This window comes from Erpetoichthys calabaricus, chromosome 15 (assembly GCF_900747795.2).
Source record: "Erpetoichthys calabaricus chromosome 15, fErpCal1.3, whole genome shotgun sequence".
Classification (NCBI taxonomy): domain Eukaryota; kingdom Metazoa; phylum Chordata; class Cladistia; order Polypteriformes; family Polypteridae; genus Erpetoichthys; species Erpetoichthys calabaricus.
The window spans coordinates 28954063-28978170 of record NC_041408.2 but is presented as its reverse complement, the minus strand read 5'-3'; the positions used below and the strand labels follow the sequence as shown (position 1 = coordinate 28978170).

Sequence of the window (24108 nt, the reverse complement as noted above, 5' to 3'; positions counted from 1 at the left end):
AATGTTCGGGCAGGCTATTTATAAATATAAAGCAGGCCACTTTTTTGACCATTGAAAAGGGGTTGCATTCAGCTGGCTTTAACCAACCTGCTACCTCTTTCCAAAGAGCATCCAGCTGCTCTTGGGTAGACCGCTCAGTGTCAAATTTCCAGTTTTTAATTTTTTTCACCTGCTGGTCTGGGGAATCCCCATTTTGCTTTGAGGCCTTAGCCCCAGTGGGAAGGACAGCTCTCTCCTCCGAGAGAGCATAATAAGTCCCCGTCACTTCCCCCATAGACACCAGCCCACGTCTGTGTGTTCCCTCGACACTCTCCCTGTTCGATTTAGGTGACCTGGAGCTAGACAAAGGGAGCAGAGTCTGCACCGGTTCTTTCCGAAATCCGAGACGCGATCCCCGCCCGAAAGCTCGGCCCAGGTACTCTCCCACCTGGATATGATTCAGGTCCGGTCCCGTTCTCTTCAGGGTTTCTTTCATCCTGCCGACTACGCCAGTGTCACAATAATGACCATCAGACATTGCAAAGGTTTGGGGCAGCCACCTGTATAATTGTTTACAGCTGCAAAACGAACTAAAGACATGTGCATTCAACATGTAATCCAAAACAGAACTGATTCTCTTCAGGCAATATGGTGGCTTTAAAGGCCAGCGGAGGAAGTGACGTCATTGGCTGCCCCAGAGCCGGGCGGGATTTCCCTAGACTGGTCTGCAAAAGATCAAGAGGGAAAATTAGTGCACTTCGCCACCCCCTGGTCTGGCATGGAATTACATATATTCAGGCCCTTTAGTTGTTTCCAAAACACACGTGTGTGACAGTGGGATAAATCCATTTATGAAACTGGAAATTCTTTATTACAAACCGTTTCTGTGAGATATCAGAATAATTGAAAAATGCATTTGTTTAAAATAAATTATGTTTGTTTTATGGCATAAGTATTTTCCATGTTCAAAATGTTCTTTGAAGAATTTGTTGATCAGAAAAATGTCAGTTTTCCTCGTTCTTAGCATTACCTGAAGTAGAAGCAGCCCAAAATCAAGTATTTCCTAAACATGTTTTGCTCTTGATCAGTAATTTTTCCTCACTTCCTATTCCTTCAAAATGGCCAGGAATGTATACTTAGAAGGTTGGAAAGGTGCGTTTTCATTATGCAGAAGAGTAAGAGTTGCAGTTCAAATGGATTTTGCGGAAATGTAGGACACGCTTGATCCATCCATTGCCTTGACGAGGTAACAGGGAAGCAAAACAGTAAAGGAATTCACAGCTTTCCTTTATTGTGCCACAGTTTTACTGGGAATACAAAGGTTGAAAACTACAAGGAACTAGTTGAGGAGCTTCTCTCCACCTAGCTTAGGTGAAACATCCATTTTCATACACTTACCCCTCACCGAGAACAGGTAAGCGGTCTCTGATGAGCATGGGGAGAGGTTCCATCAGGACATTGCTCAGATGGAGAGCCTTGATGGAAAGTGGAGTGAGTGGATGTTAGCAGACATCTGTTGGACATTCCACTGTGAAACACCTTCACAGGATTAGAAGGAAGCAAACTGCCAAGTGGCTACTTTTTGTAAGAAATATCTCCCATTTGTAAAGAACGGCTAAAATATTTAACAGGAGTTAAAAACTGTTTGTCACTGTTCTTGGCTTGCGATCTGCACTTTGTAATGTTCAAATTTCATGCGCTAGCGTTAATAAAGCTCATTTGAAAGAGCTGCTTCCAATAAAACTGAGCACTCCTGCTTTAACTTGTTTAAGTTTTGTACAGGGTGGCACACGATAAAAAGTCGCCCCGTATATGGTGAAGAGGCTCACCCTGGTCTTAGTAGCTGTATATGATGTCCAGTGAAGCCCGCAGACCATCTCACTAGAGGTATGTTTTTTTTGTTGAGCTATTTATTTAAATGTATTTATTATTTGATTGATGCCTTTATTTAAGGTGACTTAAAACACTTGAGATACAATTGATTCCATTTGTTTTGTTTTGCCAGGTGAAGTGACTTGTTCATGGTAACAGTGTCGGGAGCAGGATTTGAACCCTAAGTCAAAGCCTAAACCTCTACATCGTGGATAAAGGGGTTGTCCAAATACTAGGTAATAATATTGAATCACAGTTGGTTTGTTTTCTGCACACTTGCTAAAGTCCATCCATCCATCCATTTTCCAACCCGCTGAATCCAAACACAGGGTCACGGGGGTCTGCTGGAGCCAATCCCAGCCAACACAGGGCACAAGGCAGGAACCAATCCCGGGCAGGGTGCCAACCCACCGCAGGACCACTTGCTAAAGTGAAGCTGTATAATCATTTGGAAGGAAGTTTTCACAAGTCAACACTGTAGTTATCACAGACAAGGCTGAGGCCTTCTTTCATGCACACGTTATTTCGGGTGGAGCTTTGCATCTTTCCCTGTGGACCATTTTCCGCACAGGCTTTTAAGTGGTCAGTAACATACTTTAATAACATACACTACCATTACAATTGAAAAGTTATTAACATCTATTATTCTCTTATTACATACTAAAACTCTTGAAAGCTGTGACACTGAGACCAGCCACTGTGCATGCCCTGTGTCACGTATCAAACTTGTATGTCCCGATAGTGCACTGCAGTTGTCAATGTTCTTGAGGCTAAGATACACAAGGGCTGTGCTCACCCCTCAGTAAAATGCAAAAAATAAATGTCCCCAGTGGGTACCTACTGGTTCAGTGCTACTGGTCCGACGATTATTGATGATGTCAATTTATTGGGTTGACATTTGAGATTGGCACACGGGCGGATTTTGAACACTTACTGTAAATCCAGGTTTCTATAAATTGTTAATGTGATTTAGAATTTCTTTCATAGTTCCTTTATTCTACTTACTAATGTAACATAACGTTTAGACCTGTGTATATATAAAAACTGAACAAATGTGACACCTTAGTCTGTGTCTTCCAGCCTCATGCCGCACTTCTTTAACGTTCTTTTGATATGCGGCACAGCTTCTTCAACAAACCATTTTCTAGTGAACATAATGACCATCATATCCAGGAGCAAGGTATGTTCCCTTTTTCTGTAAAAAAAGAGTAAAAAATAATGTAGTACAATTGAGTGTACACTATGTGGCCACCAGTGGGCGCTCCATCTCCCTTAACACCCAACACAACACAGACCCTAGACACAAGTCTCAAACAAACAGATTTTATTTTGGGAAACTCTTATCAAAAGCTTTTCCCACATCACAGCCACAATACAGTAAATACCAAACACACAGCAAGACTGTCATCTCTATCTTTCTCTTTCTCTCTGCCTCCCACGCTTCTCCCAGCAAGCTTTGTCTTCCTCCTCCCAACTCTGGCACCTGGAGCAGTGGCAGGCAGCTCGTGTTATGAGAAACCCATACATACTTCCACTCTCCCATAATTGTGGCCCGGAAGCACTTCAGGTTTGGCTGGAGCCCGACAGGCTAGGGCTCGTTATTCCCCACAGAATCCAAAAGGGCTGAGCTAAAGAACACCAATTCCCATGAAGCCCTGTGGGAATCTGTGGCACTGCTGCAACCCAGGTGGGCTGCCACCTAGCTCATCCTGGGGAGAATCTCCCCTGGTACTTCCATTCTGAGGGTGCCCTGGGTGTGTAGAGGTCCCAGCTGTCCCTCAGAATGGTTTCCTTTTGATTTAATCAAAACAAATCCCTAGATTTTCCAGCCGTATTGTTTCACGTAGAGTTTCCACCAGACATATATCATCAACTGTTCTTTGGTAACCCCCTGGTCATAAAGATGGTCGGTGCTGCACTGGGACTCTTTCTATCTAACAAACATGTCCATCCATCTATCTTCCTGTTCAGTGAACCACTTTAGCTGGGAGCATAAGACCACTACCAGTCTTAGGCAGGCTATTAATCCATTACCAAGCTCACTTGGCACTCTAATAACCCAATTTAGATTGTGTAATGGTTGGCGGGGGGGTCCTTGGATGAAATACACATATACTGCACATACAACAGAGAGAACATGCAACATCAGAACTTGAGCCACGACTTGGACCTGAGTCTATGCGGTCAATGTCGGTAGTGCTTACAACTGTGCCCCTATACTTGTATTTTCTTTACTAGATATCAAAATAAGCAGGAGCAGCTATGTATTTTTTCTACTGTATTTTAACAATTTTCTCTTACACTTGTTTAAGCATGTCCTTCATCTTCATTATTTCATAATCTCTTATGAAATGTGCCTCAGTGTTTTCAGACTGCAGAGTAGAAGGACTTTCTTCTGTAAGAAAGAAAAAGGGAATAAGGGGTAAAGCAAGTAGTAAAAAAAAAATGGCTACTTCACACAAAGCTTTACCCTCACTTCAAGCTTTTCTTTAATCTTAGCTGTGCCAGTTGGTTTTCTAACAGGAGTTAGACTGGCATCATATTACACGAGTTGGAGGCAGAGGAGATGTCAAACATCACAAGTGCAGTCTTGTCGTTTGCGGTTGTAAAATTACGATTAGACACTGCATAAATTAAACTACTGCGCAATGCTTTTCCAACACAGTTTGACACTCCCATAGTACCACAAGTTCCTCCTGATTTCTGATAGCCAGTAACCTGCTGCCCAACGGAGTCGGCACTGTAAGAAGCCTTTACAGGACAAGTGAGTTCAGCTGCAACAAGACTTTCTTCTACTTGTAAGGCCCAAAAAACGCTGCATTTCTTATTCCTAATAGCTGCAGTCTGTGCATTGTCTGGCCAGTGCTCATTGGTTCTTCACTTCCGCATGCACACGGAGCCCACTGCTACGATTTAAGAAAAGTCGGACCAGTTTGATTATGTTGGGGCGAGTCGCAGACTGGTTGGACTGAGCTGCTGGGGATCTCAGATTATGTGACGGCTAAAGTTACGTAAATGAAGCCTGTGACTGAAAATGCAGCAAAGTCTAAGGAGAATGAACTGGAACAAGCTTTTAAGTGTGGAGGTGGTCGAGGAGCAGTGAAACAGGTTTAAAAATGTTTTACTTCTAATGCAGGATAGGTATATCCCAAAATTTAGTAGGTAAGTAAGAAGGTAAAAAAGAAGATGTAAAGGAATAAAGTGATGTAAAGTGTGTAAGACTGATAATTCCAAAGTGAATTGGATGACGTATGAGAGCATGAGGGCAGCCATCAAGAAAGATATTAGGGAAGTTAAAAAGCAATTAGAGAGGAATATAACAAATAAGATGAGCCAAAGATATTCTTTCAGTATTTTAGTAGTTGGGGGGGGCGGCTGAACGCATGCTAAGGAGAAGTCGTCGGATCATCTGCTCTCTTTCTGCTGGTGCTGGTGGTGAGCTGTGTGTTCTTTTTGTCGTGCTGCACACTGATCATTTAAAAGCCTGTACAGCAGCACAGCTGTCCTTTTGCCACTTTGTGTCTCTGCTGCTTGCGTTGTGAAGGGGGGGGCTGAACGCACACTAGGGAGAAGCGGTCGGATCATCTGCTGGCTTCCTCCTGCTGCTGCTGGCAAGCTGCGTGTTCTGCTTGTCGTTGTTTTAAGAGCTGGGAGCACATGATGTCTGTCTGCCAAAAGCATTCCAACAACTGCTTGGTTAGATGCCCGTGAAATTGTTTTAAATGTTGTCTGACTGACTTGTCTCACAGGACATCAAATTGTCTTCCGAGAAGATCACGTCTCATCTCCCAGGATTTTTTTTTTATAATAGAGAGAAAAGAACAGTCAAGAAGGAGGTAAAATACATCAGGAATAGTAGAGGGAAATTTAAAAAAAATACAGACTGTGAATATAGCTAATGCTATAATGATGCGTTTTTCTGGGGTCCCTCTGGGGAAGTAGATAACATCCCAGCGGTAACAGGGACTACTAAGGAGCTACCAAGTGCTTTTGAAATTGTGGAGGGAGAAGTACTGCTCTGATTAAATAGGCTGAAATCAAACTGTTCACCAGGACAAGATAATATTTATCCTTGAGTTCTTAAGGTTAACGAGTACATACAGTATATAAACCTACAGTACAGTATATAATACAGTATATTATAGAGAGCGGGGATAGCCACTAAACGAAAGATGTGATGAAATGAGAAAATATTTGTAGGAAGAATAGGATTTAGAAATGTACAGAATTTTTAACCAAAGAACTGAAACCAAGTGGCCAAACCAAAACCTACGCTTGTAGGTACCTGGGGCATTTCCCTCTCAGAAGAGATAGCAGGAATTTTGAGTGAAGTCCATGGCACAACATTTATAATAAGTGACTTTTAATTGATGTATTGTTTTGCACTGAGTATGATAATACACAGGATTTGTGGATGCTCCATGAAATAGATATCATAAGGAGATCCCACTAGAAGATCAGCTTCCTAAGTATTTAAATTGTTTAGCTATAGAAACTGATAAATGGGAAGAGCATTGCTAACAGGGCTGATTTAAAAGCAGTGGGCCTGACGTAGGCCATACATTTAACATCCAGAGAGGTTCAAAAAGAGTTAACAGGTGCTCCAAATTTTGGGGAGTGCAGATGGGGCACTTCCAAAGAGCAGTGCAATGTCATCACTGTACAGGAGTATTTTGTGCCAACATTGGAACATTAATTATGGGTAAGCTACTCAAGGCATTGTAATATTAATGAATACCAGGCAGCTTTCTTTATTTGGAAAGGCCCAGATCCATTAGAGTTAGCGAGAATCACTGCCATGGGTACTGAATACAATGCATTTACCATATTATGAAATATTTTCCCATAGCCTGCTGTAAGCTCTAGCTGCTATAAATATTCCCAATTCATATTGGATTTATTATGTATCTAATGGTTAGAGGGATATTTGTCAAGATGCAGTTGCGGGCAGTGTCAGTCAAATAGAACAGATGGCTGACATTGTCTGCAAATATTTGAGAAAAAATAAAACGTTCTGGTTGCATAATTTTAGTAATAGTTGACCATAATTGTAATGATAACACTATTGCTAATAATTTTGTATCTATATTTATCAAAGAAGCAGGCCAATAATTTGAGCACTAAGTCAGGTGTGTGTCCTGTTTCAAAAAGCAAAATGATCAAAGTGAAGTTAATTGCTGAATTTAATATAGTTGAAGTAATTGCCATATTTTACATCTTCTGTAAATATACAGATGCTAATTGAGCCCAGTATGCAGAAAAAAGTTTGGAAGGCAACACATCTGGACCTGGAGATTTCCCAGAAATCAGACTCCAAGGCCTATTGGTTGGCTGGTTATTGTTGTATGTGTATTTTTTTCTGTCCCTTCTCATTTAGAAAGTTTTAAATGCTGCTGCATGATTAACTTTTACCAATGCAATGTTCATAATTTGATATAAAAAAGGGCGTGTGGGTGATAGGCGGGTATCCGTCAAGCAGCCAGCGTAGTAATAAGAGCATTTTGAAACTATCAATATCCTCGACCACTAAGCACGAGCATCCATAAGCACCTGTGCATTTCACCATAAAACTCACATATCAAATATCAGGAGAAGGTGTTTATTAAGATACTTACATTTATGTGCTAAATTATATTTTCATATTTTTCTACCAAAAAGGGTACTACCATTTTTTTTTTTTTTTTTTTTTTTTTTTTTTACAATTGTTAAATTAACATTACAAGTGAAATACGTGTAAATTATAGCCAAACCTGATTTCTTTCTTGATGCTGCCGGTTCTTGGTCCTGTGAAATCAGCAACATCTCGGCATCTGTGGGGTGTCCTGAGAATGGCAGTAGATGGCCAGGGAGGAACTGACAGCTGGCACACTTCTGAGAGCACAGCTGCTGTTCCAGCACACAAATCCTTGCCAAAAGGGCATCATTTGCAGATTTTAGCTATTTAAACACACAAGCAATTGAATAAATGACTCAAAACGAAAATATTCAATAGTAAAATATTCTTTGAAATTAGTTGCTTCTACATCTATCTGAATTGTCTTTTTTTCTGTCTGGAGGAACTTGAATCTAAACATTCTGCCACCAGCAACAGAATTCTATCCATTCATTCATCCATTTACTGAACCCCCATAATCAAATGTAATGGTCGCTGGGGGTGTCATAGTCTGTCCCTGCCAGTAAGCAGGTAGTGGAGGACACTCTAGTGCACAGGGTATCAGTTTGATTCTGACATCTGATGCATTTTTGTGGTATTTCAATATTCTTCCTTCATTCATGGCAATTTCCACAAGGCACCTCACTTTCATTAAGCTGTCAAACTCCCAAAAAAAAAAAACTGTATTATGCAATTTACAAAAATGGATGGGTGAGGCTCCGTGTTAAAAGGATCCCTGTGTATGTCCTGACAATGCCACCATCACCTAAAGTGGTACTTCAAAGAGACTGTGCAAGCCAGTACATATTCCCAATAGGTGGCCGGTATTAAGTTTTTCTTATGATGGCTTTGTTTAAAGTATTTCTGGATGAAGCAGGGTGTAAATGTCAAAACTGTCATGGAAGCTCCCAACTATCCATCCTTCATTTTTTCTAACTCGCTTATCCAATTCAGCAGCTTTAGGAAAACATGATGAACCCTGGACCCACTGACATAGCACAAAATTTGTATGCCCCCCTGCAATAGTGGATGTTGGAACATCACACCTCCAAATAAAGCTTTTATTTCAAACCCAACTGCTTACTCATTTAAGTCAGAAACTATTCAAATACATTTTTTTTTTTAAAGAGTCTAAATTAAATTAAACGTATACTGTGCATGGTCAGTCTATTGCAATTCAAGGGGAAAACAGCTGTGTTGTTAATAATAATTGAACTTTTTTTTTATTGTTTCTATTCAAATCCCACATCTTGTTACTTCTACCTGCGTCTGGAGCCGGTGGGTTTCTAGGCACATCTTTATTAACAGGCCCAGGAGAATAAGGAGAAGAAGCCCTGTTCTGTCCAGCTCACCACAATAATACATTCACTTGGCATGATCTGCTCTGGTGAGTATCTGGAGCTCCCACCTCCACTGGTGACAAACATATTTGGTAGTGGCTTGTGGTGCCAAGTGCTTCTTAGCGTGATCTTTCAGCGCCAATTAGATGTTTTGTTTTTCTTGCCATCATAGACCTCCTCATTCTGCGTATTTACATGTGCTTCAATAACCTGATTATTCACAGAAATCTTGTTTCTAGAATGCTATGTAAATCCTTATTCTGATTAGAGAAAAGGGGTTATTAGCCTCTGAGAAACCTGATCAACAGAGGTAGATTTCTCTACCAATAATCCGATTATGTGTTGATGTAAACCCTTAACCAGGTTACTGTTAAGGACTGCCTACGCATGTTTGCTTCACACACACTTTCAACCAAGGGTAGAAGATAGATAGATAGATACTTTATTAATCCCAATGGGAAATTCACATTCTTCAGCAGCAGCATACTGATGCAATAAATAATATTAAATTAAAGAATGATAATAATGCAGGTGAAAAAACAGACAATAACTATGTATAATGTTAAATGTTAATGTTTACCCCCCCCGGATGGAATTAAAGAGTCGCACAGTTTGGGGGAGAAACGATCTCCTCAATCTGTCAGTGGAGCAGGACAGTGACAGCAGTCTGTCGCTGAAGCTGCTCTTCTGTCTGGAGATGATACTATTTAGTGGATGTAGTGGATTCTCCATAATTGATAGGAGCCTGCTGAGCGCCCTTCGCTCTGCCACAGATGTTAAACTGTCCAGCTCCATTCCAACAATAGAGCTTGCCTTCCTCACCAGTTTGTCCAGACGTGAGGCGTCTTTCCTCTTAATGCTGCTTCCCCAGCACACCACTGCGTAGAAGAGGGCGCTCGCCACAACTGTCTGATAGAACATCTGCAGCATCTTATTGAAGTGGCCACAAAATACTTTTTAAGAGGCAATTATTCCTTCGCCTGACTCAATATTTCAGAAATTGCTAAACTGATGAACTGAATGTTCTGTGCTAAGCTCAGCAACACATTAAAACGAATGTACATTAAGTACTGTAACAAGTAAAATAACACATTATTGAATTAAAAATACCTGTGTTGTTATTATTCCAGCAGCACTGGGAGTAAGGCAAAGAACTTCAAGGGCTCAATTGCACAGTCAAGCAGAAAAGTGTTTGCTATGTGCAATCCACCAACAGAAACCTAGAAGTAAGCTGGCAATTTGACTAAACATATTTATAAAACAAGAAAATTACCACAAGTATCATGCTTGTTTTTGAATTCATGTTGTGTAGTTAAATTATGTTGGAGCGTTATGCCAAAGAAGCACTCTAGAAGATTATTTGCGCATGTAAATGCGAGTTATTAAGAAACCACGTTGCTCCCTTAACAGTGTTATTTGCCTTAACTCGACAATGTGTGTGCATGTAAACGCACGGATTGTCTTCTAGCTAACCTATGCAGACTTTTGGTATTATTGTGTTCACCCGTCTTTTGCCTGTGACATCATACAGCAGTCCAGTTTCTTTCTGTTTTATTTAGTCTAAAAATGCACAAAATATTTAATTCTACCCTCTCTGTGGATTGCATTTTGTTTTATTTTTTTCTTCATTTTATTCAAATAGTTGTATTTGTTAAGTTGTTATTTGTCTGACTAAGTAGAATGCCATTGCAATGATTCTGGTTTATATATTGTCAGACATACAATTGGTGTACCTTACAGATACTGTCAGGTCAGGTTGGGGAGCATGCACTGGTACAGCACGTTGCTGCACCCACCCTATGATGACAGCTCGGGATCCTGGTTGGCAACTCTCCAGGCAGACACGCAGTCCAGTGCCACCTCTGGGAATGACCAGCCAGGTGTTATGTGGGCATCCAGCTGCTCGAGTCCTCAACAATGAGGATCCTGTGAGCCGAATCACCCTCAGGGAATCACGCCACACAGCTGTAATGTCATATGACATTGTGGCAGACGACCAGGGACCTTGCCCCACCAGGATGCCCGGAGCAGAGAAGGACCGGGAGAGGGCCAATATATTCCCCTAGATGCAAGAGGGCAGCCCCCCTGGATTTTATCAGGGCCACGCGTACAGAGCTGGGAAGCTCGTCCCTGCGGGGGTCCGTGGCCGCCACCACGGAGCGCCTGGATGGTTCCCAAGCCATGGACTGCAGCACTTCCGCCACACCAGGAAGTGCTGTCGGAACAGGAACCAGATACGCCCATAAAAGGGGCCACCTCACTCCATTCGGGGAGCCGGAGTCGGGTGGAAGAGGACGGAGCTTGCGAGTGAGGAGTTGGAGGTGGCAGAGAGAAGGAGAAAGTCTAAAGGACTGTTATTTGTGATTGATGCACTGTTATTGTGTTGTGCAGGTGCAGAGAAGAATAAAACGTATATTTTGGGATATTCTGTGTCTGCCTGTTTGTGTCCGGGTCCGAATATTCCACTATATATACACATACACAGTTGTGCTTGAAAGTTTGTGAACCTTTTAAAATTTTCTATATTTCTGCTTAAATATGACATACTGTAAAACATCATCAGATTTTCACTCAAGTCCTAAAAGTAGATAAAGAGAAACCAGTTAAACAAATGAGACAAAAATATTATACTTGGTCATTTATTTATTAAGGAAAATGATTGAATATTACATATTTGTGAGTGGCAAAAGTATGTGAACCTTTGCTTTCAGTATCTGGTGTGATCCCCCTTTGCAGTAATAACTGCAATTAAACGTTTCCGGTAACTGTTGATCAGTCCTGCACACCGGCTTGGAGGAATTTTAGCCCATTCCTCCGTACAGAACAGCTTCAACTCTGGGATGTTGGTGGGTTTCCTCACATTAACTGCTCGCTTCAGGTCATTCCACAACATTTCGAGTGGATTAAGGTCAGGACTTTGACTTGGCCATTCCAAAACATTAACTTTATTCTTCTTTGACCATTCTTTGGTAGAACGACTTGTGTGCTTAGGGTCGTTGTCTTGCACCTTCTCTTGAGATTCAGTTCATGGACAGATGTCCTGACATTTTCCTTTAGAATTCTCTGATATGATTCAGAATTCATTGTTCCATCAATGAAGACAAGCCATCCTGGCCCAGATGCAGCAAAACAGGCCCAAACCATGATACTACCACCACCATGTTTCACAGATGGGATAAGGTTCTTATGCTGGAATGCAGTGTTTTTCTTTCTCCAAACATAACACTTTTCATTTAAACCAAAAAGTTCTATTTTGGTCTCATCCGTCCACAAAACATTCTTCCAATAGCCTTCTGGTTTGTCCACGTGATCTTTAGCAAACTGCAGACAAGCAGCAATGTTTTTTTGGAGAACAGTGGCTTTCTCCTTGCAACCCTGCCATGCACACCATTGTTGTTCAGTGTTCTCCTTATGGTGGACTCATAAACATGAACATTAGCCAATGTGAGAGACAGTTGCTTCGAAGTTACCCTGGGGTCCTTAGTGACCTTGCCGACTATTACACACCTTGCTCTTGGAGTGATCTTTGTTGGTCGACCATTCCTGGGGAGGGTAACAATGGTCTTGAATTTCCTCCATTTGTACACAATCTGTCTGACTGTGGATTGGTGGAGTCCAAACTCTTCAGAGATGGTTTTGTAACCTTTTCCAGCCTAATGAACATCAACAACTCTTTTTCTGAGGTCCTCAGAAATCTTTGTTCATGCCATGATACACTTCCACAAACATGTGTTGTGAAGAGCAGACTTTGATAGATCCTGTTCTTTAAATAACACAGGGTGCCCACTCACACCTGATTGTCATCCCATTGATTGAAAACACCGGACTCGAATTTCACCTTCAAACTAACTGCTAATCCTAGAGGTTCACATACTTTTGCCACTCACAAATATGTAATATTCGATCATTTTCCTCAATAAATAAATGACCAAGTATAATATTTTTGTTTCATTTGTTTAACTGGTTTCTCTTTATCTACTTTTAGGACTTGAGTGAAAATCTGATGATGTTTTAGGTCATATTTATACAGAAATATAGAAAATTCTAAAGGGTTCACAAACTTTCAAGCACAACTTTATGTATAAACTCTTAACAGAAGTTAGACTTATGTAATGAAGTCAATATTCGAGCGCCTCTTACCATATCGCTTAAATTCCTAGCGTCTTCCATGTCTCTGAAAAGGCATTCCTATAAAGAAATACTGGTTCATTATTAATTCATATTTTTATTCTCTTCATGTGAAGAAAGCCCACTCTACTGTACTTTGAGATGCTGTCCACTGAAGAAGCGTCCCATTAAGAGCACATGCACTTGGCGGGACACAAACTTTTTCTACTGCATTTGAGTCGCTGATTAGGACAGAACTGAGTTTCTTCCACCTTTACCAACAGTACCCATTCTGATGAAGTTTACTCCATAAGAATCCCCCCATTTTTATAATGTTGAGGGCAAGGAGTCAAGAATTTTTCCTTCCTCCTGAGGTCAAGGGTCAGGTTTATGAAGTTATGAAAGCAGGTTTGTTTGGCATCAACTGGAGAATAAACAAGATGCCCATTTTTGAAAACCAACCGGTACATTTCTTGCCAAATATATCTAAGGTAAAGTTGCAATAAATTGCTAATTTTTTTTTCAATAACATCCGTACCATAATACTTTTTAAAACTTTTAAAAAGAATGAACAACAGCTGTTTTAGAACAATGGGTAACTTTGTCAGCTTGCTCATTCCTTTAAATAGCTGTTGGAAATTGGAGCTCATCCCAGCATTCCTGGATTCAGATGGTATCTCTGCACACACACTCATCCTTCTACAGTCATAATTATGTCACTTTAGCGTCTCTAGTTAACCTGACCTACATGTCTTTAGGAATATGAAAGTAATAAGACAAACCAGGAAAAATTCATACACACACGGGTTTGAACAGTTTAACTCCACACCTCCACACCAACACACAATCAAACCCCAGTGCTAACCATGTCAGTACTCGGATGTTAACTCAAAACTATCCATCCATATTTCTATGATCTGAACCACCTCTACTTTAATCAGTTAAAGGGGCCGGAGCTTGACACAAATTCAGGGTGGGACTCCAGAGTCCACTCTATCACAAGATAATCCCACACTCCCTCAAACTGGACCAATTTAGAGTCCCCAGTACATTTTCTGGAGGATAAGGGGGTCTTAAACTGGCAATACAGATTATAAATAGGCTGGGAATCAATTCCAGATACAGTGTGACACCCTCCTCTCGGTCATTTTACACAGGTATTGCCATCATTTCTAACTTATTAAGTCAAAAATGTTAAGGAAATTGGAAAGATTCCGCTGGTAGTTAGCTTACTTTAACATTCAGTAATTTAATGGATTTTGTTGACGTTCTGAGGAACACCTTAGCAGGTGTAGCGCTCACTGGGAACAAATTAAAATTAAAAAAAAGTAACCAGGAGTTGAAACAAGTTTCTAGGAGAATGTAAAAGGACAGGCAAAGAACAGAATACCGGAGAATGGGGGGAAAAAAACACTCGGGTTAAAAAGTGTGAGCAAAAGATCTAAACCAACCAAGAAGTTCAAGCCATAGCCAATAATTAATAATAATGTTATCAAAAAAAGAGTTTATTTAAAGAATGGATAATAGCAACAGGTGTCGTAGTGTTTGTGAAAAGAAAATTCAGAGAAAAATGCATTACAAAATGGCTCTGACTGACATCATCATCATACTGTAAATATAAAATGTAAATGCCCCCAAAATAACAAACCACTGCAACATTGCATAAAACAAGCCCAGTATGCCAAAACCAAGAACAATGGCAATTAATATTCATAATTAATAGTAAAATATTCTGCCTAGGCCTTCATTAGTTTGGAAATACTTCAGACAAACTCCCATTCATGATATCACAATTGTCATTTTGTAATGTACCTGTTATGCTATGTCCTGATCGTGAGCACAGAGTCGGTGCAAGCACCGTTACAACCATGGCACCACATAAATCTGTGTTGACAGAGTATACCGCGCTACGCCGAACAATTACACAACAAAGCAAGGGTCCCAGTCAGCAGCCATCTTGGTGTCATTTTTATTTTCATATGTATTGTTCTGCTTGGTAGGCAAATCTTTTGTTGTTTCCCAGCACCCAGATGGTCGTGCAAAGTGACATCTATCTATCTATCTATCTATCTATCTATCTATCTATCTATCTATCTATCTATCTATCTATCTATCTATCTATCTATCTATCTATCTATCTATCTATCTATCTATCTATCTATCTATCTATCTATCTATCTATCTATCAAGTGGTAGGGCCATCGGTTGAAAAGTGGAACTGGCAGAGATAAAGTAGAAAATAAATAAAATGGGAAATTCTTGGAAAGCAGGGGAAAACAAAAACGTAAAAATGACTTTTAAACTAGGATTGCCAACAAAAAGCTTTCAAAATAAACCTTAAAAGGTAACCTTTACTTTTCTTTTAGCTCTAAGATTTCTAAGTTGTTAAGAATGACATTCACAGTCGTCTGTATTTTCTTTAATATCAGATGTGTGCTGCCTGGTATCATCATGTTTTATAATATGTTACAACGGCACCACATCATATGTGATGATGTCCTGAGCATCATAATGTGTCAAAATGAGGCCAATAAACATAATGGGAAAATAAAACCAAAAATTCACTAAATTCATGACATCACCAGGTAATATCCTGGTAGTTATCTCCTTTACAAATGGAGGCTTGGCGACACGGATAGATTGTCACCTTTTCGATCGGATCTTTGATATCAAGCCTTGTGACAACTTCTTAACACTTGTCCTTATTATTTGATAGTCACTTATTTTTTGTTCTTTGATGCCCAAGTTAATTTTTCTTTATTTTCTTCTTTTATGAACACTAGGAGCTAGTTGTGTAGGTAAGCACTTACTTTGATCAAAAAGAATCAGGGGCCTCGTTTATGAAGCTTTGTGTGGATTCAAGCATGAAAATATGTGCAAAAAAAAATCAGATTTATAAATCCTGGTGTACTCACATTTGGATGCAATTTACCTTTATAAATCACAATCACCTTGTAAATGTGCATTCGTGAACACGCATCAGGGCTAATCAACCACATACATAAGAAATCACAATGCTGCAGATGTTTTCTTGGCTGGTACAACAGCAGCCTTTCTCTTGATGTGTTGAGACCCCACCTGCCTGTACGCTGCAACTGAGTGCACAAGATCATGTGCGGCATTACAGCACCGCTCCTCTGTGTTCTGGGGGTCTGGGAAAGGCGTGTAGTGCCAGTGTCTGAGCGGGTAATTGCTATTACCTGGCACATGTAATGATGTGATTGCTGACAGAATGAATAGTACAGGGGATACGAAAACCTGAAGTCTACCAAAGTTAGTTTGCGCTCAAAATAAATAACTCGTGGGTTTTGACCAAGGCCATAGAGACGTGCGGTTCGTCAGCCTCATTTTGGCATCGCATAGGACTCGTGTGTTAATGGAATGCAACTTCTTATAGTTAACTAAAGCAGCTTCATTCTCTCTAGATGCCCTTATTGCAATATAAGTGCAATGAAGTGATCCAATTTCATTAGGAGAACCGGGCATTGTTTCAAATTGCCATTTTTATTTTGGCATTTGGTTGAAGGCCGCCTGCACAGCAGGCATGATGGAGTGAAGCTTGACTGAAATATTCCTGACCTGTCAAACAGTTCCCTGGTTGGTGACAACAGATAGCCAAAATGAACGGACGAAAAAACAGAAAAGTTCTTGAATATAAATACGCAGCATTGGCCCTCTTAAAAGGGAACTAAAATCCAGTCTGTACATCATATTTAACACCTTTGAGATATATTTGTCACAGCAGCACACATTATAACAACGGCTTGGTGAGTGATATGAATTGCTAGATACATGCAAGTTGTCCTTGAACTGGTTTGGCTGCATTTCCCTACTTGATCAACAGTGTCGTCATTCCCCAATGTCTCTGAAATGTTGCGTACTCATGGCTCAGTGTTGTCATAAATGTACTCCTGTTCTCCCATCAAGTTTTCTTTATCTCACATTTGTGTGAGAGGTCGCATATACACATTTCAAGCCTCTTTTTCTGTTTTATAAATGAGGTCCCCTAGGTGAGCAGAATAAGCCCCTTGTGGTGTTTAAAATAAGGCATTCAGATGAAAACCCTTTTCAGGCTGACATCAAAGTCTATCAGGGCGATATGTTCATGAAGTCTTGCTGTCGCCATTATAACTATGAAAACCCAAGACATCTCTAACAATTACGGAAGCCTTTGTGTTTGCCAGTGGAGTTTTAAAAATAATTTTCCTGCTAACGACGGTGGGTGTTCAAAATGCAGATATACAGTAGCTGAACTTGAGTAACATTTGGTTATGGAAGGCTCAGGAATGGTGTGAGTAACCCCTGCCATACATTTACATGTTGAGATTTATAAGGGCCTCTCCGTTATACAAGCAGCAGCTAAGGAGTTAATTTATTATCTAGTTAAAAAACAGGAGGAACTGGATAAACCTCTAACGCTAACAGAATTACTAGACGCTATAAAGTCACTACAAAGCGGGAAATCATCAGGCCCTGATGGTTACCCCGTAGAATTTTATAAGAAATTCTCCACTCAGCTAGCTCCCCTCTTATTGGCAACATTTACAGAAGCTAGAGACAACCAAATACTACCTCAAACATTTTGACAAGCATTAATCACCGTCTTTCCTAAACAAAATAAGGACTTGTTACAATGTGCATCATACAGACCAATTTCTCTCCTGAATAATGATGTTAAGATACTCTCAAAAATCCTAGCTAGAAGGATGGAGAAAGTGCTGCCCTCGGTAATATCACAAGATCAAACTGGATTTATTAAAGGCCGACACCTATCTTCAAATCTCCGACGCTTGTTTAATGTTATATATTCACCAGCAAAATCAAACACCCCAGAGATATTACTATCATTAGACGCAGAAAAAGCATTTGATATGATTGAATGGAATTACCTTTTCACTGCATTGGAGAAATTTGGGTTTGGCCCGAATATTTGTGCATGGATCAAACTACTGTATACCAATCCAGAAGCTTCAGTTTGTATTAATAACATTTGCTCAGACTACTTTAAACTAGAACGTGGTACCAGACAAGGATGTCCCTTGTCACCACTGCTGTTTGCAATTGCCATTGAACCACTGGCGGTTCACTGCCGAAATTCTTATCAGATAAAGGGGATTGTCAGAGAAGGACTGGAACAGAAAATTTCTCTATATGCAGATGATATGGTCTTATATATATCAGACCCAGAAAACACTGTCCCTGTTGTTTTAACAGCACTAACAGAATTTCAAAAGATATCTGGTCTTAGAATTAATTTGAATAAAAGTATACTCTTTCTAGTGAATTCACAAGCATATAATATTAGATTAGACACCCTACCTTTTACCATAGCAGATCAGTTTAAATACCTAGGGGTAAATATCACAAGTAAAACATAAACCTCTTTATCAACAAAATTTTGGCGTCTGTATGGAAAAAAATTAAGCAAGACTTGCATAGATGGTCAACCCTTCATCTCACTCTAGCCGGAAGAATTAACATTGTTAAGATGAATATCCTTCCTAAACTTCTCTTTTTATTTCAAAACATTCCAATATATATCAATAAATCGTTTTTTAAACAGTTAGCTTCAACAATAACCTCATTCATTTGGAACTCAAAACACCCACGTATCCGAAGAGCGACCCTACAAAGACCTCAGGCAGAAGGTGGCATGGCTTTACCTAATTTTCAGTTTTATTACTGGGCAGCAAACATACAAGCCATAAAAACCTGGACACAAATAAATGAACATACACAGGCTTGGTCCGCAATAGAAGTAAAATCCTGTAGTACTTCTTTATATTCCCTGCTCTGCTCTCCAATAAATGAAAGTTATCGCAAATATACTAATAATCCAATTGTGCTTTACTCACTCAGAATATGGAACCAAATTAGAAAGCATTTTAAGATGGAAAATCTTTTATCAGTGGCACCTCTGCAAGAGAACCACCTCTTTCAACCTTCGCAAGTATATCCAGTTTTTAATACCTGGAAAAGTTTTGGGATTAAAATGCTCAGAGATCTTTATATAGACAACATATTTACATCTTTTGAACAATTACGTTCAAAATTCAACCTCCCAGCTACACATTTCTTTTACTATCTTCAAATTAGAAATTTTGTTAAACAGAAATTGCCCGATTTCCCCCACCTTGCACCCTCCACAATGCCGGAAAAAATACTGCTCAATTTTGAGGAAACAAACACTATTTCCGCAATATATAAAATCTTATTAGAGTCCCTACCTTTCAAAGATCCAAGAGTACATTGGGAAGAAGATCTCTTAATCAATATATCAGAAAAGGAGTGGGAGGTAGGAAAGCAGAGAATTCACTCGAGTTCTATATGCGCAAAGCATAGAATTATTCAACTAAAAATTATATATCGAGCTCATCTGTCTCACTTAAAACTGTCCAAAATGTTTCCAGGCCAGGATCCAACCTGCGAGCGCTGCAACCAAGCTCCTGCCTCACTGGGTCACATGTTCTGGGCCTGCACCAAACTAACACCATTTTGGACAAAAATTTTTAAGTGCCTCTCAGACAGCCTTGGTATCACAATCCCTCCTAACCCACTAACAGCTGTGTTTGGTGTCCTTCCAGATGGACTTGAATTGGAGAAGGACAAACAAACGGTGATTGCATTCACTACACTTTTGGCACGCAGACTTATTTTGTTAAATTGGAAGAATCCTAATTCTCCTCTGATAAGTCAGTGGGAAACCGATGTTTTATATTATTTGAAATTGGAAAAAATCAAATTCTCAGTTAGAGGATCTGTACAAAATTTTTTCAAAACCTGGCAGGATTTAATCAATAACATTTTAGAATAAGAGAAATAACTATTATTGCATTTAACTCCCTTCTCCATCTCTTATTTACATAGATATTTACTTCTGCCTTTCTTTTGTTTAATGTTGCCTTATTAAAAAGCCTAAAGCAATTTTCCTTTAGCTAAGCTCTCCTTCTCAGGGGTGGGGTTTGATTAGTCTTCAAATTTGTTGGGTTATAAATTGATCTGTTTGTATGGAATGATTACAATGAAAATTAATAAAATAAAAATTAAAAAAAAACAAAAAAAACAAAAAGGGTTTATTCTGGTGTGTACCAAGATGTTCAGGATATGTCCCACTAATGCATTGCCCTGTGGTGCTTATAGGACAGGCAAATGTTACATAGCCATGACAGGTTATGACAGCTGTTGTACACAACATATGACCACTACTGAGACGTAGCCATTTCACCAATAAAAAGAGCACAGGTGGACTCATGGAAATCCTGTAATCATTTGTTAATCCCAGGTTATCTGCATTCTGAGCTGATGTCACATGTGCTTCATCACACACGTAGGCAGACAGACAGAATTTCTGTGGCTGCTGCACAAACTGATATTACTGCTAGTTGTGGTGTGAATCCTTTTCAACTGATTACTGCTTGTTATCTCAATGTGTCAAACATAAAGTTGGATTAAGACCCCTTAATGCCCCTGAGTGACTTAGCTCCCTAACAGAGAGTTGATCATACTTTTAACAATACAGTACACAAAGAGCAGGTTGATTAAATTAGCAAAGCATTTCTCAGTCTTGATTTTGGTGTGAGGCTCAATCGCTTCAAGGCCCCAGGGTGGTTGTTCCCCTTGGTCATTTCAATCTCACGGATTCTCAAACATTTCTTCGAGATTGGGAAGGTGATTTCACTTGGTAATTTCAAGTTCTAGATATTCGATTGTTTTATTGGGTAAGGGGTGGGGGGGTATTGGTGAAAAGGCCCCTTGAAATCACGCACCCTAGGCACACACCCAGCTAGATCTGTCCCTGGTCAGACATATACATTATACGTTGAAGTGTAATAATAATAATAATAATACATTTATATAGCGCCTTTCCCATGCTCAAGGCAAGACAGTCATTTAAGTCTGTATATTCCAATAAATTAAGCGTACAATGATTGACACAAAATTTTTACATCATTCAATACATTTTGTGACTTTTTCCATAAAACTTTGAAAACTTCTTCCCGACTTGTGGATCAGTGTCGTCATTAGTGTACAAGTTGCCAAAAATAGTGTAAGGTCTATATGGCATGTTCATTTCTATTTATGTCAACTTAAGCATATTTTCTGCAAATGTTCAAATGCCTTAGATGCTTCAACATGGACAGAAAGCAGTAAGGTACAGTAACATTTTACTTAATTTGCCATTTATAACTAGACTAAACCTAACACAAGAACACAAACCAGAATGATCTTCACCATCACTTGATGCCGAGTCTACATAGAAATCTGACTATTAGAAAAAAAAAGAAATGCCTTTGATACATTTTAATAAGTAATGCAAGCACATCATTTTAGGGATTTGAGTTAATTTTCTTTTGACTTCAGCTCTTCCTATGTCCACATGTTTTTTCTCTGGGGTTTCCAGGTTCATCCCTCTTCCAAAGACACACATGTTAAATTCTTTGGCTGCTCTAACCTGGCTTGCCATGTGTGAGTGTGGCTGAGTTGGTTGGTTCCTGCAGTGCGGCTGGATGGGCTCCAGCTTCTCGTGACCCTGTAATGGATGCAGCAGGACCATAAAATCTATTTTATTATAATTGAATGATGTGCTTATTGAGGATTAACACATTTAAAAAAACAGTTATGAATTCAATGCAATGTTGTCATGTGCATCAGTACTTAATTTAAATATAATTAAAGCAAAACATTCCCTGAATTAACCCGCTTTCCAAAGCTGGAAAGAAAATATTACTATTTGTTTATTTATAACTCCAGGTGAAGTAATTTTATTTAAAGATTTATTTTACCTTTTCTCTTTGGAAACCACCTACAATCACCCGAATTTCATCTTTGAATCTTTCCAACTCCAATTTGCTGGCCTTCAATTCTAAAAAAGTGATCTCCTACAAAGAAAAAAAGAAAATAAATGTCCTCATGTTCAACATCATAGTAAACTCTTAGGTCTGAAGACCTATAATTTACTGGAGCTGGACGTCTGTAAACGACAAAGACAGGCATATATTGAGCTCTTTGGTTGTTTGATAGTTGGATCAAACAGGAATTATCTGCATTGCCATATAGGCCATCCATTTTCTTAACTTGCTTCATCCAGTACTGGGTCATCAGGGACCACAGTGCATCCTGACTGCATTTCTGGTTTCAAATACACATTCACTTACATAAGGGGCAAATGTAAAGTTGCCAGTCTGCCAAATATGCAGATTTTTGACACATGGAGGAAACCCACATAAAGCCCACATCGATGCAGAAAGAATGGAAAAACTGTAACTATATACTGTACATACACACACATACATCTCTCTCTCTCTATATTATAACTATATATATATATATATATATATATATATATATAAGGCTACAATACGTGATCTTCTCAGAAGACATTTAAAAGACCCGCGAGACAAAAGAAACTTGCCACGGTGCGTCTTGCGGGGACCGTAAACATGAGATTTGATGCCAAGACATTGTCCCAGGACCATTTCGCAGGGACAAGGAACATGAGATTCTTGCAAGACACGCCCTACTTACAAAAGATATCATATATGAGCAGACCCATCAAAAAAAACACAGTGGTGTAAAAGCACGTAGTACACACAGATCATGTGCTCTCAGCGCATAGAAAGTGTATAAGGACAATACGGAGAATAGAGACCCAAAGGCCTTGGACAGAAAAAAAGGCAGATAAGAGATTATGAAAGCAGTGGAATTCGAAAGGCTCAAACAAACGATGGCGCGATACACATGCAGAGAAAGGTACAGAATATGAAAGCAGTAAAATTCAAAAGTATTGTAGCATCCCTGCCAGGTTGAGGGCTTTTTGGTTTTACGTGACTGTTAGGTCCAATTGAGGGAGGGCGGAGTACAGCATGGAAGACTGATAGCGGGGTATTGATTATATGTATATTGTGGCAGGCGGCTTGGCATCCATGCCCAGCCAGGACGCCCCTGCACACTATATTCAGGGGAGCTGCCCTGGACACTGCAATACCTCCCTCTGGACGCTAGATGGCCGCCCCCCTGGGTTGGAGCAGTGCCTCGGTTTCCCACAGGGCTCCATGGGAATTGGAGTTGTGTGCTGCCCTGTTGGGTCCCGCAGGCACCACCAGGGGGTGCTGTGTTTGGGACTCCTGAGCCCAGGTGGGCAGCATATACATCACACCCGGATGTATACAAAACTATTAATGAATTAACCAACTTAAAATCTCTTAATCCTTACACTAAAAATATTTTCCAAATCCTTCCAACAGTAAAATATGTCAATTCTGAGAATCTCCTACACCTAAAAAATATAGTCAACAGTTTGATTGGTGTACTTACAAAGGACATGTGGCTGGTCTGTTGCACCTTTATAACAACCAGTCATAGTTACTTACTATAATATTTTTAAATACAGATATTACAGTAGTTTAGAGGGAACTACTGCTGCCGCCTCTAATTTCAAATCCCAAACTTGTTTATAAATGTATAAAATTAGTGACTGCAACAAGCCTACCTTGAAAGTCCTGTCTTCCTTATCTGATAACTCTCTGAACATATTTACATTTAATGTACTGTAAATAAGGTTTAATCTAATATTAAATGTAAGGAGATTTCAAGAATATTAGGTGAACTGGAAATGCATAATCCGTGAGTGTTTCTCCCCAGAGGTATTTATATTGGATTAACTGGTGACTCCAGATTGACCTGGCATGATTCAGTGTGTATTATGACAGAGTGGCACATCATCCAGAGTTGGCTTCTCCCTGTCATTAAGGTTTAGTATCCTTGTATTAGAATATTCAACTTCAGAAAATGGTTGAATGTTTAATTTATAAAGTCTATGAATATTTAATATAATTTCCACAGAACAGCACACCTTTTCATTCTCTAACTGTCTCAGTCTCTGTTTTTCTTCTTCCTTCATTTTCTCAAATTGGCACCTGTAGTCCTTTGCTTCACTGGCCGTTTTTTGCTGCTCTTCTTTTAACCTTTGGAGCAGAATATTCTCTTTGTCCATTGCTTTATGGATCTGGGCTTTATTCAGCTCAATCTCATGAAGCAAATCATCCTGAGAGAGAAAAGTTGGTTTATTAGACTTGTCTTGATAATTTTCATTATAGCATCATTCACTCATTTCACATTTCCACTTAATACTATAATTATTTAAATTACTCTATACTT

General features: G+C 39.6%; 1 protein-coding gene across 1 annotated transcript in view; it reads right to left on the bottom strand.

Annotated features, from left to right (window-relative positions):
- Positions 1-2835: 2835 nt before the first annotated feature.
- Positions 2836-24108, bottom strand: part of si:ch211-63b16.4 (kinesin heavy chain) — a 142175-nt gene continuing 120902 nt past the window's right edge. Inside the window, exons 17-21 of the mRNA XM_051919660.1 lie at positions 23804-23995; positions 21735-21830; positions 7602-7788; positions 4153-4246; positions 2836-3046 (exon numbers count right to left, since the gene is read on the bottom strand). Of these exons, the coding sequence (XP_051775620.1) occupies positions 2914-3046; positions 4153-4246; positions 7602-7788; positions 21735-21830; positions 23804-23995 (702 nt within the window). The 3' untranslated portion in view covers positions 2836-2913. The remainder of the gene's footprint in view (positions 3047-4152; positions 4247-7601; positions 7789-21734; positions 21831-23803; positions 23996-24108) is intronic.